Below are 15,492 nucleotides of genomic sequence, written 5' to 3' on the forward strand. Positions count from 1 at the left end.
CGTATTACTTATGATTTGCTTCAAATAAATACAAGTTTGAAATTCTCCCTTAATTATTACAAACATTTTCTTTGGCACAAGTTTCCTGATGTAAATATTTCTTGAATCTGTCCATGCTCATTATTGAAACTCCCCTTCAGGAAAGAAAACAGTCATAAGTCCCTTCTAAGAATCATAAGTGACACAACAGAGATTCCCTTAGTTAAGATATCCTTTGTAGTAATAGCTACAGAACTATAAAATCCTTACTTTACCATTTACTATGCAATGTGACTTTTGTAGATGTTAGATAAGTTTGAGCTCCATCTGAACTTTTTCCCCTTATTTAATACATAGATAGGATCTCTCAGATGTGAGATTTTTTTCCAAGATAAGAAACTGGCATTTCATATGAAAGACTCTCATACATGTTATATTTATAGATGCTCTAATATGAAACTTTTGGGGGGGCGGAGTGAAGATGGCAGCATGAAAGCAGCATTTCCCAAAACTCCTTCCCTCCTCCCAAACTCCAAAAGCCAACAAAAGATGATTCTAACCAAAATTTAGAGGGGCATAACCCACAGAAAGACTGAGTGATACATTTTCCCATTCCCAGATAAATTCAAAGTTTGGTAGGAAAGGTGTTTTTCACTAGGACCAGGAGTAGGAAAAAAGCCACAGCCACAGAGTACCACAGCCCAGCCCAGCTCAGAGATCACCAGCAACAGCTTGAAGGGGCAGTCACAGAACTCTGCTACACAAGAATGAGTGTGGATTGAGTGGCACAGGCCTGTAAAGATTTCTTTCTTCTTCCTTGGGGTAGGACTCTGCTGCTAGCCTATACTCAGATCTGGTTGCAGTTTGGGCTTCCATACTAAGTAGCCAAGCAGGAACCCTCCTTATAGCTCCAGGGCAGAAGGAAGTATGGGGGCCATCTACATATCAAAGCATAGGCAAGAGAGCATAAGACCTTGGAGGAATAAAGGTCTCAGTGAGGTGTCCCCACCCCACAAAAAACCCCAAACCTTGGAAGTGCTGTCTTGGGCTGAAGAACTGAGTAAACAACAGAAAAAGAAGAATTTGACCATAGAGAATTACTTTAGTCCCATGGAACATCAAAACACATACTCAGAAGATGACAAAATTGAAGTTTCCATATCCAAAACCTCCAAGAGAAATAGAAAATTGGCTCAGACTATGGATGAGCTCAAAAAAAGACTTTGAAAATCAATTAAGTGAACAGTCCAGTAGCGGTGGCAGTGGCAGGATGTGGGCCACTCGCGGGCTGGCCATGGTACTGGTGCTGGCCCTGGTGGTGCTGCTAGTGGGGAGCTGGGCCCTGAGGTGGCTGACTGCGAAGTATGCATTTCTTTTCTGGGAAAATTTTACCAAGACCTTAAAGACAGAGATGTCACATTTTCCTCAAGCAGCATTGAAAATGAGCTTATGAAGTTTTGCAATGATGCAAAAGGAAAAGAAAACCATCTGTGCTATCACATTGGAGCCACCAGTGACACCACCACCAAGATCATTAATGAAGTATACAAGCCTCTTAGCCATCACATTCCTGTGGAGAAGATCTTTGAAAAGCTAAAGAAGAAAGACAGTCAGGTCTGTGGGCTCAAATATGATAAACAGATTGACCTGAGCACAGTGGATCTGAAGAAACTTAGAGTTAAGGAGTTGAAGAAGATCCTGGATGACTGGGGTGAAATGTGTAAAGGCTGTGCTGAAAAATCAGACTACATTCTCAAAATTAATGAACTGATGCCCAAGTATGCCCCCAAGGCAGCTAGTTCACAGACTGATCTTTAATTTGCATAATACCTTGTAGGCATCTGAGAAGAAATCACATTTACTATCTGTTTCCAAACAGCCTGTTTGTAATTTATTTTTAACAGGGCTCCTGACTGTCAGATCTGAAACCTGGGGATTGATTTAAGATGCTGGCTCTGCAGCTCCATTTTGTCTCTCTTTCTCTCTGTATTGTTTCTTCAATTTGTTGTTTTCTTCATTTAGGACTTCATAATATGTATGGGATTTTTTATTAAAGCTTTAAAAAATTAAAAAAAAGAAAATCAATTAAGTGAGATGGTGGAAAAATTGGAAGGAGAAATAAGAACAATGAAGGACAATAATGAAAACCAAATCAGAAGCTTGGTGAAAGAAATACAAAAAAAATACTGAAGAAAATAATATGTTAAAAACCAGCTTGGGCCTAATGGAAAAAGCAAAACATAAAGCAAATGAGGAAAAGAATGGCTTAAAAAGCAGAACTGGCTAGCTGGGAAAAGGAGATTAAAAAGCTCTCTGAAGAAAAAACTTCTTCAAATGCAGAATGGAACTGAAGGAAGTCGATGACTTTGTGAGAAATCAGGAAGAAATAAATCTCTTCCAAAAAAAGCCAAAAATTAGAAGAAAATGTGAAATAGCTCATTGGGAAAAACAGCCGACCTCAAAAACTGATCCAGAAGAAATAATTTAAAAATTATTGGGCTATCTGAAAGCCATGATCAGGAGAAGAGCCTAGACTTTATTTTTTCAAGAAATAATACAGCAAAATTGTCCTGAGATCCTAGAAGCAGAGGATAAAATAGAAACTAATAGAATTCACTGATCACCTCCTGAAAGAGAGCCCAAAAGAAAAACTTCCAGGAATGTTATAGCCAAATTCCAAGGCTCCCAAATCAAAGAGAAAATTCTAAAAGCTGCCAGAAACAGACAATTCAACTACCGAGGTTCCATAGTCAGGATTACACAGGATCTGGCAGCACCTACATTAAAGGCTTGTAGGGATTTGAATATGATATTCCAGAAGGCAAAAGATCTTGGTTTACTACCAAGAATCAACTACCCAGCAAAACTGAACATCCCCTTTCAGGGGAAAAGATGGACTTCCAATGAAACAGTGGACTTTCAAACTTTCCTATTGAAATAACCAGAGCTAAACAGAAAGTTTGATCTCCAAGTACAGGACTCGGGGAAACCATAGAGAGGGTGGAGGAGAAGGACTTACTATGAGGAACTAACTAAATGATGTTGAACTGTTTGTATTCCTGCATGAGAAGAAGATATTGAAAACTCATATGACCTTTCTCATTTATAAGAGCTGTTAGAAAGAGCATATATAAACAGGACATAGGAAGGAGCAGAATATAATGGCATACTATAGTAAAAGGGTGGAATCAATGGGTGATAAAGGAAAGTACTGGGAGGAAGGAAAAGGAGATGAAGAAGAAGCTGAGAGATTTCATGTAAGAGTCAAGAAAAGGTTTTTTCATTGGTGTGAAAAGGAGGAAGGCAAGGGGGAATGAGTGAGCCTTCATTCTCATCAGAAATGGCTCAGAGAGGAAATAACATACACACTTAATAGGGTGAGGAAATCTATCTTACCCTAGAGAAAAATGGGAGGAAAGGGATGGGATAAGGGGGAATTGGGGGAAGGGAGGGAAGAAGGGAATAGGTGATAGAAGAGAGGGGAAATAGAGGGAGAAGGTACTCAGTTACAACACACTTTTGTACAGAGCCAGGATGAAAGGAGAGAGAGAATAGAATAAATGAAAGTGGGGAGGAATAAAGTGGAGGAAAATACATCTAGTAATAGCAACTGTAGGAACAATATTGAAGCAACTTCTCTGGTGGACTTATTATAAAGAATGCAACTCACCCCAGAGACAGAGCCATTGGAATCTGAACACAGACTGAAGTACATCTCTCTCTCTCTCTCTCTCTCTCTCTCTCTCTCTCTCTCTCTCTCTCTCTCTCTTTCTCTCTCTCTCCTTGAGATTTCTTATCTTCTTGGGGGGGGTCATGTTTACTCTTATGACACATTCAATTTACACCAATGTGTAGCATGGATATAATGTGGGGACTTTCAGATAGCCTTCTATGGGGAGGAAGGAAGGGAGGATGGGGGAGGAATTGTGGAATTCAGAACCTTGCAGAGAATGATGGGTGGATATTACTGTTGTGTATAATTGGAAAGCAAATAAATGTTAACAAGCAGAAAAACATGAAACTTTTGATGTGTGAGTAAAATAAGTTCTGGAAAATGTTTTCATATTTTAATTTCCATAGTGTTTGTCTCCAGTGTGTATGTTCGAATGAAACTATGAACCGACGTTCAATTGAAGGACATTGTATTACATCCATAAGGCTCTTCATGATCAATAATTTATTGATGCTAAATTAGTCTGGTATTTTCCTATTGACCTTTTTGGCATCTTTCTGGTCTTTAAAGAGTTTCTTCCCATTATGAATCCTCTGGTGATTAATTAAATTGTCTTTTTAACAGGGGGGTTCACCACATTTTTGACATATACAGTTACATTTCATCCCAGTGACTTGTCTGCTGTTGAGTGAAATTTGATGTTCACCTGAAGTCTCTGTCACAGACACTACATTTATAAGATTGTTCTCCAATAGGATGTCTCTGATGTATTATAACTGATGACTTTAGAGAAATGGTTTTTCCACATTGACTACATTCATAGCAATTTTTTGTGATGCAAATTTTCCATTGAGTTTTAAATATATAAATCTTCTGATATAACCTAACAACTTCTCACATTGACCACTCATGAGGTTTGTTCCTGGTGTGAATTCACTAAGGATCAATGAGTTCCCTTCTGAGTAAAAGTTTTCCCACATCTATGCCACACAAAAGGCTACTTTTCAGAATGGTTTCTTAAGCACTGAATGTGCTATCTATGCTGAAAAATTCTCCTTTTCTCATTACCTTTATCATATATCTCCTCAATTTGGGTTTTTCGATGTCAAGAAAGGTCTTAATCTCACCTAAAGTCTTTCCCATAGATGTTATATTTATGCTTCTTTTGTTCAAGATTTCCCTGATGAAGAAAAAGTTATGACTTATGATTAAGGGTTTCTTTTCTGCCATTTCCTTCTTCAGTTCATTTTACAGATGAGGAAATTGATTCAAAGCAGGTTAAGTGACTTACCCAGGGTCACTCTGCTAATAAGCTTCTGAAACCAGATTTGAACTCAGGTCCTGCTCACTTCAGGCCTAGTTTGCTATGACTGAGCCATCTATCTGTCCATTTTATTAAATAATGGTTTACATTTATGTTTCAAGTGCTTTTTATATATAATATATTACTGGAATATGTGTTTTTCTTGAGTCTCCCATGCTTTTACATTTTATGAGTGAGTTCATCCTATTCACATTCACTTTTATGATCCTGAATTGTATATTTCTTTTCATCCTGTTTTCTTTATCATTTTCTTCTCTTTGCTCAATCATCTCTCTTTACAAGGAAGAGGGTAGTGGGAGAAGAATATGCTCATCATCTATGTTGTATTCTTGATGCAATCTCTTTCAACTTCTTTATCCCCTTCTCTTCTTCACTCTAATCCAGATCTCATGTTCTTTATCTTTCTTTCTGTCCTTTTAAATTTCTGTTCACAATCCATCTTAATAGGTTGCAGATTTTTCTTGATTAATACTTCCCTGAACCTATCCTCTCATTCCTTCATCTCCTTGTAGGAGTAGGGTTCTGTCATTTATTTGACCTGGTTACTCTGTGCACTGTCTTTAGGTCTTTTGTGATGCAAACCTCAGTTGGTTGTACCTAGTCATTATTTAAAGATGACTTCAGAAATTTTGAATGTCTTAAAAAATGTGCTCATCTCTCTTATTTTTTTTAAGTCTCTTGGTATATTTTAATAATGATAGCAAAAATAATATAACAAAAATAATTTGGGATGTTACAGGTACTATGCTGAGTGCTTTATAATTATTATTTCATATATCTTCACAAAAACTCTGGGAAGTAGGTGCTATCATTATCCACTTTTACAGATAGGGAAACTGAGGTAAACAGTGGTTGAGCAACTTCTCCAGGGTAACACAGTTGGCAAGTGTCTGAGATTGGATTTGAACTTGCATGTTTCTGGCTCCAGGCCTGGCACTTTATTCACGGTGCCACCTAGCTGTTCTTATTTGAATTGTGGTCAGAAAAAAATATAATAATAAAATAAAAACAATAATAATCAGGAAATTTAATAGAGCAAGAAAGAGAGATTACAATGGATAATAATCAACTTTGCATCAAAAAATTCAACTTTCCTAAAAGGAAGGAAATTATGCCTTAATTTTGACTACTTAGTTTAAATTTTTTTGATCATTTAATTGGACCTAGGTTTTGTTTCTTTCAAATATAGTCTTTATACTTCCCTTTGTATTATGACAAATATTTTTCCAAAATTTCCAACTAAAACTTTGACTAGCTATGAATTTTTATGCTCTGTTCACATCTTCACCAAAAAGTTTTCTATTTTTTATTAGATTTGCCAAACTGATCATCACTGTATGATTGTATCTCAGAAAAATTTCTATTTCTATTATTATTAATAATCTTAAATAATTTTTTTCATCTCATTTTTTGTATTTTGTGTTTCTAATGTTGGAATCTTCATTTTCTTTGGCCATTTTAAAAAGGGAACTGTCAGTCTACTTGAAATCCTTATAATTTCTGGATAGTTGTGTTTTATATGAGATATGAAAAAATTGTTCATTCTAGTTCACATCTCTTGTTCTTAGTTACCTGAATGGAGTCCAATTATATAAAATATTTAACAGATTTTTATATAATAAAATGATTTATTTAATTAGTTCACTTTTTAATTCACTTAATTATTTTCTCTTCCACTGGCATCTCCAGTTTCTAGATTTGAAATTTCTGTTATTGGTCATTGAGGGATGTTTTTGGAATATATCATCATCAGTGTCCTTTAATCCTGTTGGATGATATGTGTGCACTCCATAGGAGTATGAAGTTTGACCTTCACCTTCTCACACTCTACCATGGAGTGCGTGGTCCATGTCCAACATGAACACCCCACTTCACTCCTCCTCCCAGGCTCTATTATTTTGCTCTTTCTACACACTTTTTTAAAATCATCACTTCATAAAAGCCAGTATGGGCTTTTCTTTCTATCAGATTCCCCTCACTCTGACTAAATTCAAACCCAAGTAGAAAGACTATAACTGACTCGTTATTTCCTACAACTTTCACATACTTTATATCTACATAAATATATCTGTTACATTATTTATCTATCTCTCTAGATTAGATCACACTCTACTCACTAGCCATCTCTCCCTCGTTTAAACCTGATCAATGGGTTGTCAATCAACCACTCAATTCATCAATATTTATTAAAAGTCTGCTGTATGATGGATGCTTTTACATGTAAATGTTTTTGTTTATATATATATATATATATATATGGCATATATAGATATATTTATGTGTCTCTCCATATAGAAGACATTTGTGTGTATATACATCTGTGTGTCTATGTAAATATATGTCTCTCTCTCTCTCTCTCTCTCTATATATATATATATATATATATTTAGTGTCTGACACATGACTGACACTTAATACAAGATTGCTGATCAATCCACTGATTGTTTTTCTCTAATACTTCCATCTCAGCCTTTCCTTCAATCAAATGATAGAATATCAAGGCTTTAGTTGTGCTTTTAAATGCCATATATAAGCATCAATGGAAAGAACCATTTATTAATACCTTCTTACATCATAGCTACTTTATTATAATTATATTTTCCATATAGATTAAAATTATATATATATATTTAGAAAGGTATATATAAATTATATGTTTATATATATAATTATATAGCAAAGTAGCTATTACAAAATAGGTTTTTAATAAATATTTCCTGATGGCATAATTGATTGATTAATAATACAAATGAAGGTGCTAAGGATCTGAACTTGGGTGGGGGTCATTAGGATTGAATTGGAAGGATTGCCCACTTGCAAAGAGGGGACTGAGCAGAAATGAATAAAGTTCAACTGTCCATCTCCCTACACTATCTCCAGTTGGAAACTAAAGGGAAAAAAGGGTAATGAGCTCATTTTCCCTCTTGGCTGGGTCCTGTGGGGAGAGCTCCTGGCATCTCGGTCCTAATAGTCACAGTCAAACATTGAAATTCTTTCCTCTTGTGCACCCAGCCATACTGAAACTAGGTGAAACCAAAGGTAGGTCTGATGCTCCCTCCTTTTGTGAGAAAATAATTGTAAGCAGAATGTTTCTATGCAGTCAGTGTGGTGCAGAGAAAGATCCAGAACCTGACTCAGGATTCTGGGTTCATATTATGAATCTAATCTGGCTGCGTGGTCACAGGTCATTCATTTAACTCCAGGTGTCTCACTTTCTATTTTAACAAATCGAAGATAGTAATTACTACACTATCCTTTTCATAGCTACTTTGCCAGCTATGACTAGGAAATGGGTTTGGGGAATATGGGAATTATCATTTAGAAAAAGAGGAAAATGAAATGGACTGATTGCCATTCTACATGGGAGGATACTTGATCCTATCCTACCTCACTGTTAGATCTCCAAATAGTGTCTAAAACAGTCTGTCTCTTCATTAGAAAACAATATGCTATGGTCAAATGAGCATGGATAGGTCTTGGAATAAGGAGGCATGAGTCTTTATTGCTTGTTGAACCTAGGGAAAAGTCACTTGATTTCTCTAAGCCTTAGTTTCCTAATTTGTTAAATAAGAATAAATCCCATTCACATTACTCTTGTGAGGCAAAGAGCTGGTAAAACTTCAAATTCCCTAAAATGTTACGTATTTTTATGTTTTCTCATTGGTCAAGTGATGAAAATGACACATGCTATTGTCAATAGAGAGATGGTTTCAAATTGAATTGACTGATGGATGGATAATGGATACACTGATAAATAATAGATTAATGAATGGATGGTTGGATAGATAAAGATAAGTAGGCAGATTGATAGATGACTATTGTGGTTTCCATTATTTTTCAGTCATATTCAATCCTTTGTGATCCCATTTGGGGTTTTCTTGACAAAGGATACTGGAGTGCTTTGCCATTCTTCAGTTCATTTTACAAAGCCTGGGTCACACAGTGAGTAAGTATCTGAGGCCAGATTTGAATTCAGGAAGATGAATCTTCCTGATTCCATACCTACTACTCTATCCACCGTGTCTCCTAACTGCCCCAGGAAATCACTATATGATAAATAGATAGATAGATAGATAGATCGATAGATAGATCAATAGATGGATGGATGAATGGATAGGTATTGTTGTTTGTCCTTCCTTCTTGAAGAGGACCACAACATCAGGGTGGTGATGTCATAACTTGTGAGTGATTGGATTTAAGTGAGGGAGGGCTCTGCAAAGTCATCACCTTCACTCTCTCATCTGGTGTCATTGGGATATAGTAGTCGGCTATAGATCCGGAGAGTAAGAGATGCCTCACTCCCTCAAAGAGATAGGTAGATGACTAGATGATAGATAAATAATGGACAGATAACAGATATTGAGAGAGAGATGGTAGAAAGATAGATAGATAGATAGATAGATAGATAGATAGATAGATAGATAGATGATAGACAGACAGACAGACAGATAGATACAGAGAGAGAGAAAGGGTTAATAGCTAGGTAGCTTGCTAGCTAGATGATAGATAGATAGAGATAGTAGATGGATAAATGGATATCTTGTGGTTTGTCCTTCCTTCTTGAAGAGGACCACAACATCAGGGAGGTGATGCTATAATTTTTGGGTGATTGGATTTAAGTCGGGGAGGGCTCTGCAAAAAGAGTCATCCCCTTCACTCTCTCATCTGGAGGCACTGGATCCAGTAGTCAGCTATAGATCAGGAGAGTAAGAGATGCCTCTCTTGCTCAGAGAGATAGCTAGGCAGATGACTAGATGATAGATAAATAATGGACAGATAAGAGATAGATAATAAGAGAGAGATGGTAGATAGAGAGAAAGAAATGTTAGATAGATAAATAGATAGACAGACAGATAGATTGACAGACAGACAGACAGAACATTTAATGTATAAAGGGCCAACAAAGTTCTAGACACTGTGCTAAGTATTGGGGAAATGTATAAAAGCAACCAAGACAATTCTTTTCCTGCAGGAACTTTTCCTCTTGGCAGAAGGCAAAACAGAAAGGAGGTAAAGATGGAGGAAAAGTCCTTAGCATTAATGCAGAATGTTCAGGTCTGCAAAGAACTTCACAGGCCTATCTTCCATGATCCTTACAAGCAATTTTGTAAAGAATGCAATAATCCCTTCATTTCACTCATGAGGAAACCAAGGGAAGGAGTGTCTTCTTGGGGGTCCCACAACTGCTAAGTATCTAAGGTATGATTTGGACTCAGGTCTTCGTGTCTCCCAGGTTCATATCCTATTCACTGCACTAACAACTTGTGTTGGGAGTAAAAGTATGATGGCAGGGAGACTGTTAGAGCAGGATGGAGTCTTGGTTCCTAGACAGAAAAGACAAAAGGCTTCCCTTTCACAGCTGGGGGAAGTCAGAAGAAGAAAGTCAGAAGGGTGGAGATGGTATTCTCTTTCATTCAGCCAATTGTGTTCTCTGGTTAGAACTAGGTGCCAGTAAAATTAAGGTTAGGGTTTATGTCTTCATCAGTAAGGGAAGAAGCTTTGCCTCCACATGTCCTACTACCACTCACGGGGCATCTTGCCAACTGGGCTTTTGGTCACAAGTAATGAGTGTGGTAGGGAGAGTGTGGTGACTGGGCAAGGGAGGGTCTGATGAGCATGTAAAGAAAAGACATGGTGAGTGTGGAAGGGAGGGTGTGGTGAGTGTGTAAGAAAGGGCAGGATGTGTGTTTGTGTGTGTGTGAGGGAAGGCATGTGAGTGTGTAAAGGAAAGGCCTGGTGTGTAAGGGAGGATGTAGTGAGTGTGTAAAAAATGTTTGGTGAGGGTGTGGTGTGTATGCCAGAAAGGGCATGGTGAGTGTGTGGAAGGGTGTGATGAATATGCAAGGAAGAGGATGTGCAAGCTAGGGTATGGCACAGAGCAATGCCACATATTTAACCTAAATAAGAAAAGTCTTGGGGGATCCCGGTTTCTGGAACTGGGTGAATTGGCCACCACTTGGAAAATGTACTAGTTCATTCTGCCTGGTCTCTTGGGCAAAAATAACAGCATTGAGTGAACATTAATTATGTCTGCAATGAGGTGTATGGAAAGAGCCACAGAGTTAACTGGTGTTAACTGGTGTCCAAATCTTGCCTGTGTCTTCTCTGAATCCTCTAGTCATGTCTCATCCTTATAAAGAAAGGGACCAAACAAGATAATTTCTATCATTCCTTCCTTTTTTTTTTGACAGGCAATGCAGTTAAGTGGCTTGCCCAAGACCACACAGCTAAGTGTCTGAGGCCAGATTTGACCTCAGGTACTCCTGTCTCCAGGGCTTGTGCTCTAATCCCCTGTTTCACCTAGCCACCTCTATCATTCTTCCCTAGTCTATATTATTCATCCTATATGATAAAGAACCACGTTTTGATTTTTTTCCAAGGGAGGGTGCCCTAATAATTAGAGTTTTCCATCAATAGAACTGTATTCCTCATGAGAGTGAGTTCCAGATCATTGAAAATATACAAGCAAAAAGAAAAAAACAAATATTTATTAAATGCCCATTAGGCAATTAGATGGGACAGTGGATAGAGCCTTTGTCTCCTTCCATTTCATAAAGGGAATCAGGAAGATCTGAGTTCAAATACAACTTCAGATGCTTATTAGCTGTGTGTCCCTGACCAAATCACTTCATCCTATTGGTCTCAATTTCTTCATCTGTAAAATGTGTGCTGGAGAAGGAAAGAGCAAACCACTCTAGTATCCTCAAAAAAAATAGGGTCGCACGTGGAAAAAAGTAAGTGCCCAACTGTGGCAAATATTATGCTCACTGCTTTAACAAGCATTATCATCTCATTTACCCTTCCCATATGAGGCAGGCATGATCTGCCATCAACCATTTGAGGTGGGTATTATTATGATCCTTTTTTTGCAGTTGAGGAAACTGAGGCAGACAGAGGTTAAGTAGAAAGCAAGCCAGACAAGCAAGCAGGAAAGAACTTTTATTAAGAACCTACTCTAGGAGTGGCTAGGTGGCGAAGAAGATAAAGCACCGGTCCTGGAGTCAGGAGTACCTGGGTTCAATTCCGGTCTCAGACACTTAATAATTACCTAGCTGTGTGGCCTTGGGCAAGCCACTTAACCCCATTTGCCTTGCAAAAACCTAAAAAAAAAAGAACCTACTGTATTCTTGTCCCTGTGCTAAGTCCCTTATAAATATATCATTTAACAACAATACTTAGCTCTCACTATGTGCCTAAGAATTTTACAATTATTTCTTATTTGATCCTCACAACAACCCTGAGAGGAAAGACCTATTATTATCTCTATTTTGCAGTTGAGGAAACCAAGGTCAATGGGGTTAAATGACTTGCCAAGGATAACATAGCTAGTAAACCCCTATTGTTGGATTTTAACTAAGGTCTTCCTGACTCCAACCCTATCCCTTCATGGAATTATTAATGCTTCCATTTTAAGGTTGAGGAAACGGAGGCAGATAAAGTTTAAATGATTTTCTCAGTGTCACACAGCACGTCAAGGGCTGAGATAGATTTAAACTCAGATCTGTCTTCCTGATTCCATGCCAACCATTCTGGTCAATGTAGCTCTCAATGTCCCTTTGTGAATGACAATAGAGAGGGTTCTTGCTTCAAAGGGCAAGATTGGACCAGTTGACCTCTGAGTATTCCTTCCAGTGCCAAGATTCTGAGATGTTTTTAAACCATTTGTTGTTTTTCTGAGGAGGTAGAGCTGAACTCTACAAGACTTGGAGTAGCCAAATGTATTATCGTGTGTTATAGGTTGTCCCCTCCCCTTTCCATCTTCTCTGCCTCCAATGGATCACATGTTGAACAACTCTGTAAGGAGATCACTATGTAATTAGCTTAGATGATCCTGAAATGATCGACATATCAATGATTTTCAATTTATTTCAATGAAGAGAGGACTGAAGAAATCCCAGATCTCTAGAATATCAAAGTATGGATGGTGTTGAATCTAGAGAATCTCCACAGGGAAACATGCAGAGATCATGGGCAAGAGTCTGTTTTTAGATGTTGGAACCGCGAAGACTCCTGGGGGCAAGGGGAAACTATGAAATCAATGATTCCTTGCTATTCCAGAAGTATTTCTTGAAGTCTTCTATGCTGGGTGTAGGGGTTTTAAAAAAGGGACAATGAAACAACAGTCCCCTCCAAAATCTTATATTCTATTTGGGTTGGGGATATAACATGTGGTGTTGCCTGTCTTGCTGTTCAATTGTATTCAACTTTTTGTGACCCCATTTGGAGCTTTCTTGGTAGAGATATTGGAATAGCTGCCCAATTCCTTCTCTAGCTTATTTTATAAATAAGGAAACTGAGGCAAATAGGGTTAAGTGACTTCTCCAAGGTCACATAGTTAGTAAGTACCTGAGGTCAGATTTCAACCCACTTCTTCCAGTCTCCAAGCCCAGTACTCTATCCACTAAGCTGCTGCATATCATATGATTTCTGAAAAAGATGTGTAGATAAATAATAGCAATAATTGATATTTGTGCAGATCTCTAAGGTTTGCAAAAGCATTTTGAATTTTATAGATCACATGATCTTCATGATAACCATGGGATGTCCATCAGAAAATCACACAATCATAGATCTAGGATTAGGAGGGATGCTAAATTTCAAGTTCAACCCCGTCATTTTACAAGAAAGCAAACTGAGATTCAGTGAGGTTAAGTGACTGGTCTAAAGACACACAAGCTGTTTCTGAGGAGGAAGCTTAATCTATCACTGACTTGTTGAGTCTACTGTTTAGTCCTCCTTACCACACTCCTCACTATACAATGAAGGAAATTGAGTCTCAGAAAGGTTATGTGACTTTGGTAGCTCAGATAACAAGTATCAGAAGCAGTATTAAAATTCTTTCTATGCTTTGGATTTTACCAATATTGAGAAACAAATATCCAGTTCTTTCAGTTGACTATTTTATGCACAATTACATACATACATAAATTCATATATACATGCATGCATGCATTTGGGTCTGTGTTTTTTTGCTTGTAAATTTTAACCGTATTATAGAACTCATCATTTCCCCTTCAGGTGGTACCTCCTTAAACATGTCTGGACCCTGGACACTGATGCATGCCAAGGACCCCACTGAGGATGTGATTGGTGGGAACCAGACCTCTGTCACCGAGTTTGTCCTTTTAGGTTTTTCCCATGTTCCCAGACTGAAACCACTTCTCTTCGCAGTGTTTTTGGGGATGTTTCTAATTACAATGCTGGGAAATGGCCTCATTGTCCTCTTGACTGTGGTCGACACTGCCCTCCACACACCTATGTACTTTTTCCTCCGTAACCTGGCCTTGGTGGAGATCTGCTTTTCTTTGGACATTGTACCCAGGATGTTAGAAAGTCTGGTGGCTGGAAGAGGCATCTCCTTCTTGGGCTGTGCCCTCCAGCTCTTTCTCATCCTGTCCTTTGTCTCATCAGAATGTTTCCTCTTGACAGTGATGGCCTATGACCGCTATGTGGCCATCTGCCACCCACTGCACTATGGGGTCCTCATGAATCAGAGGCTCTGCCTCCTTCTGGCAATGGCATGCTGGGTGGCAGGCATCCCAATTTCCCTGTTGTTCACCATTTGGCTCTTCCACTTTCCATTTTGTGGACCCCAAGGGGTTCGCCACTTCCTCTGTGACGTGGCACCCCTCCTGAGGCTGGTGTGTGCTGACACATCTATCTTTGAAGCCTACATACGTGTAGCTACAGTTCTTGTCCTAATGGTCCCATTCTTTCTCATCACTGTGTCCTATGGCCGTGTCCTGGCTGCTGTTGTCCAGATGCCCTCAACCACTGGGCGCCATAAAGCTCTCTCCACCTGTGCTTCTCACTTTGTTGTTGTGACTCTATTCTATGGCACAGCTTGTGTCATCCACCTCCAGCCCAAGTCTACCTACTCTCCTGAGAGCAAGCAAGTTGTGTCCTTGTCCTATACCCTCATCACTCCCATGCTCAACCCCATCATCTACAGCCTGAGGAACCAAGAGGTGAAAGCTGCTCTCTTGAGGGGGTTGCGTAGGAAAAAGGGGGCTGCCCAGATGACTTAAAATCCCTTGTCTGTTATTGGTTATAACTATTATAAAGCAGAGCAGTGCCATCATCAAGAGACCATAATCAACAGAATTGCTTTCCATAATCATCACTGAATCCATGATGGAACCAGGGATCATGTAGTCCAACTCCAACTTGAAATAAATTCCTCCTGAAGCAACCCAAACTATTGGTCATATAGTTTCTACTCAATGATCTTCTGTGATTTCAAACTCACACATTCCTTGTTTCTAATATCAGATCCTACCCCTGTGTCAGAGACTTTCCCAACATGAAAGGATCAGAGTCACCCTGGAAGACTTCTCATTTCACTGGTTCTTTTAATACATTAACAAGCCTGGAAGAAATCAGTACTTGAAACTTCTCATCAAAGTTATCTTTCATGGGAGAATATTGGCAACTGGGGAGAATGTGTTTGTGCTGTTATCCACTTCCCCTAAGAAAATTGAACAGAATGCTTTTATTGAAATGTAAATGAAAATAA

The 15,492-nt window shown here is 38.4% G+C and overlaps 1 protein-coding gene and 1 pseudogene across 1 annotated transcript; both read left to right on the plus strand.

The window, feature by feature from the left end:
• Positions 1–1,249: 1,249 nt before the first annotated feature.
• On the plus strand, positions 1,250–1,829 carry LOC141492366 (mesencephalic astrocyte-derived neurotrophic factor pseudogene; annotated as a pseudogene).
• An 8,656-nt stretch (positions 1,830–10,485) lies between these two features.
• Positions 10,486–15,004, plus strand: LOC141508821 (olfactory receptor 10A7-like). The gene is made up of 2 exons (XM_074217772.1): positions 10,486–10,549; positions 13,974–15,004. Exons 1-2 carry the CDS (start codon positions 10,486–10,488, stop codon positions 15,002–15,004), a joined length of 1,095 nt encoding a protein of 364 aa, XP_074073873.1.
• Positions 15,005–15,492: the final 488 nt, after the last annotated feature.

Source organism: Macrotis lagotis, chromosome 1 (assembly GCF_037893015.1).
Source record: "Macrotis lagotis isolate mMagLag1 chromosome 1, bilby.v1.9.chrom.fasta, whole genome shotgun sequence".
Classification (NCBI taxonomy): domain Eukaryota; kingdom Metazoa; phylum Chordata; class Mammalia; order Peramelemorphia; family Peramelidae; genus Macrotis; species Macrotis lagotis.

Bases quoted from the DNA above. Each gene is read 5' to 3' on its own strand.
- LOC141508821 (XM_074217772.1), top strand. From the start codon at position 10,486: ATGTCCTACTACCACTCACGGGGCATCTTGCCAACTGGGCTTTTGGTC. The intron at 10,550-13,973 runs GTAGGGAGAGTG...ACCGTATTATAG, and splicing joins GGTCACAAGTAATGAGTGTG to AACTCATCATTTCCCCTTCA.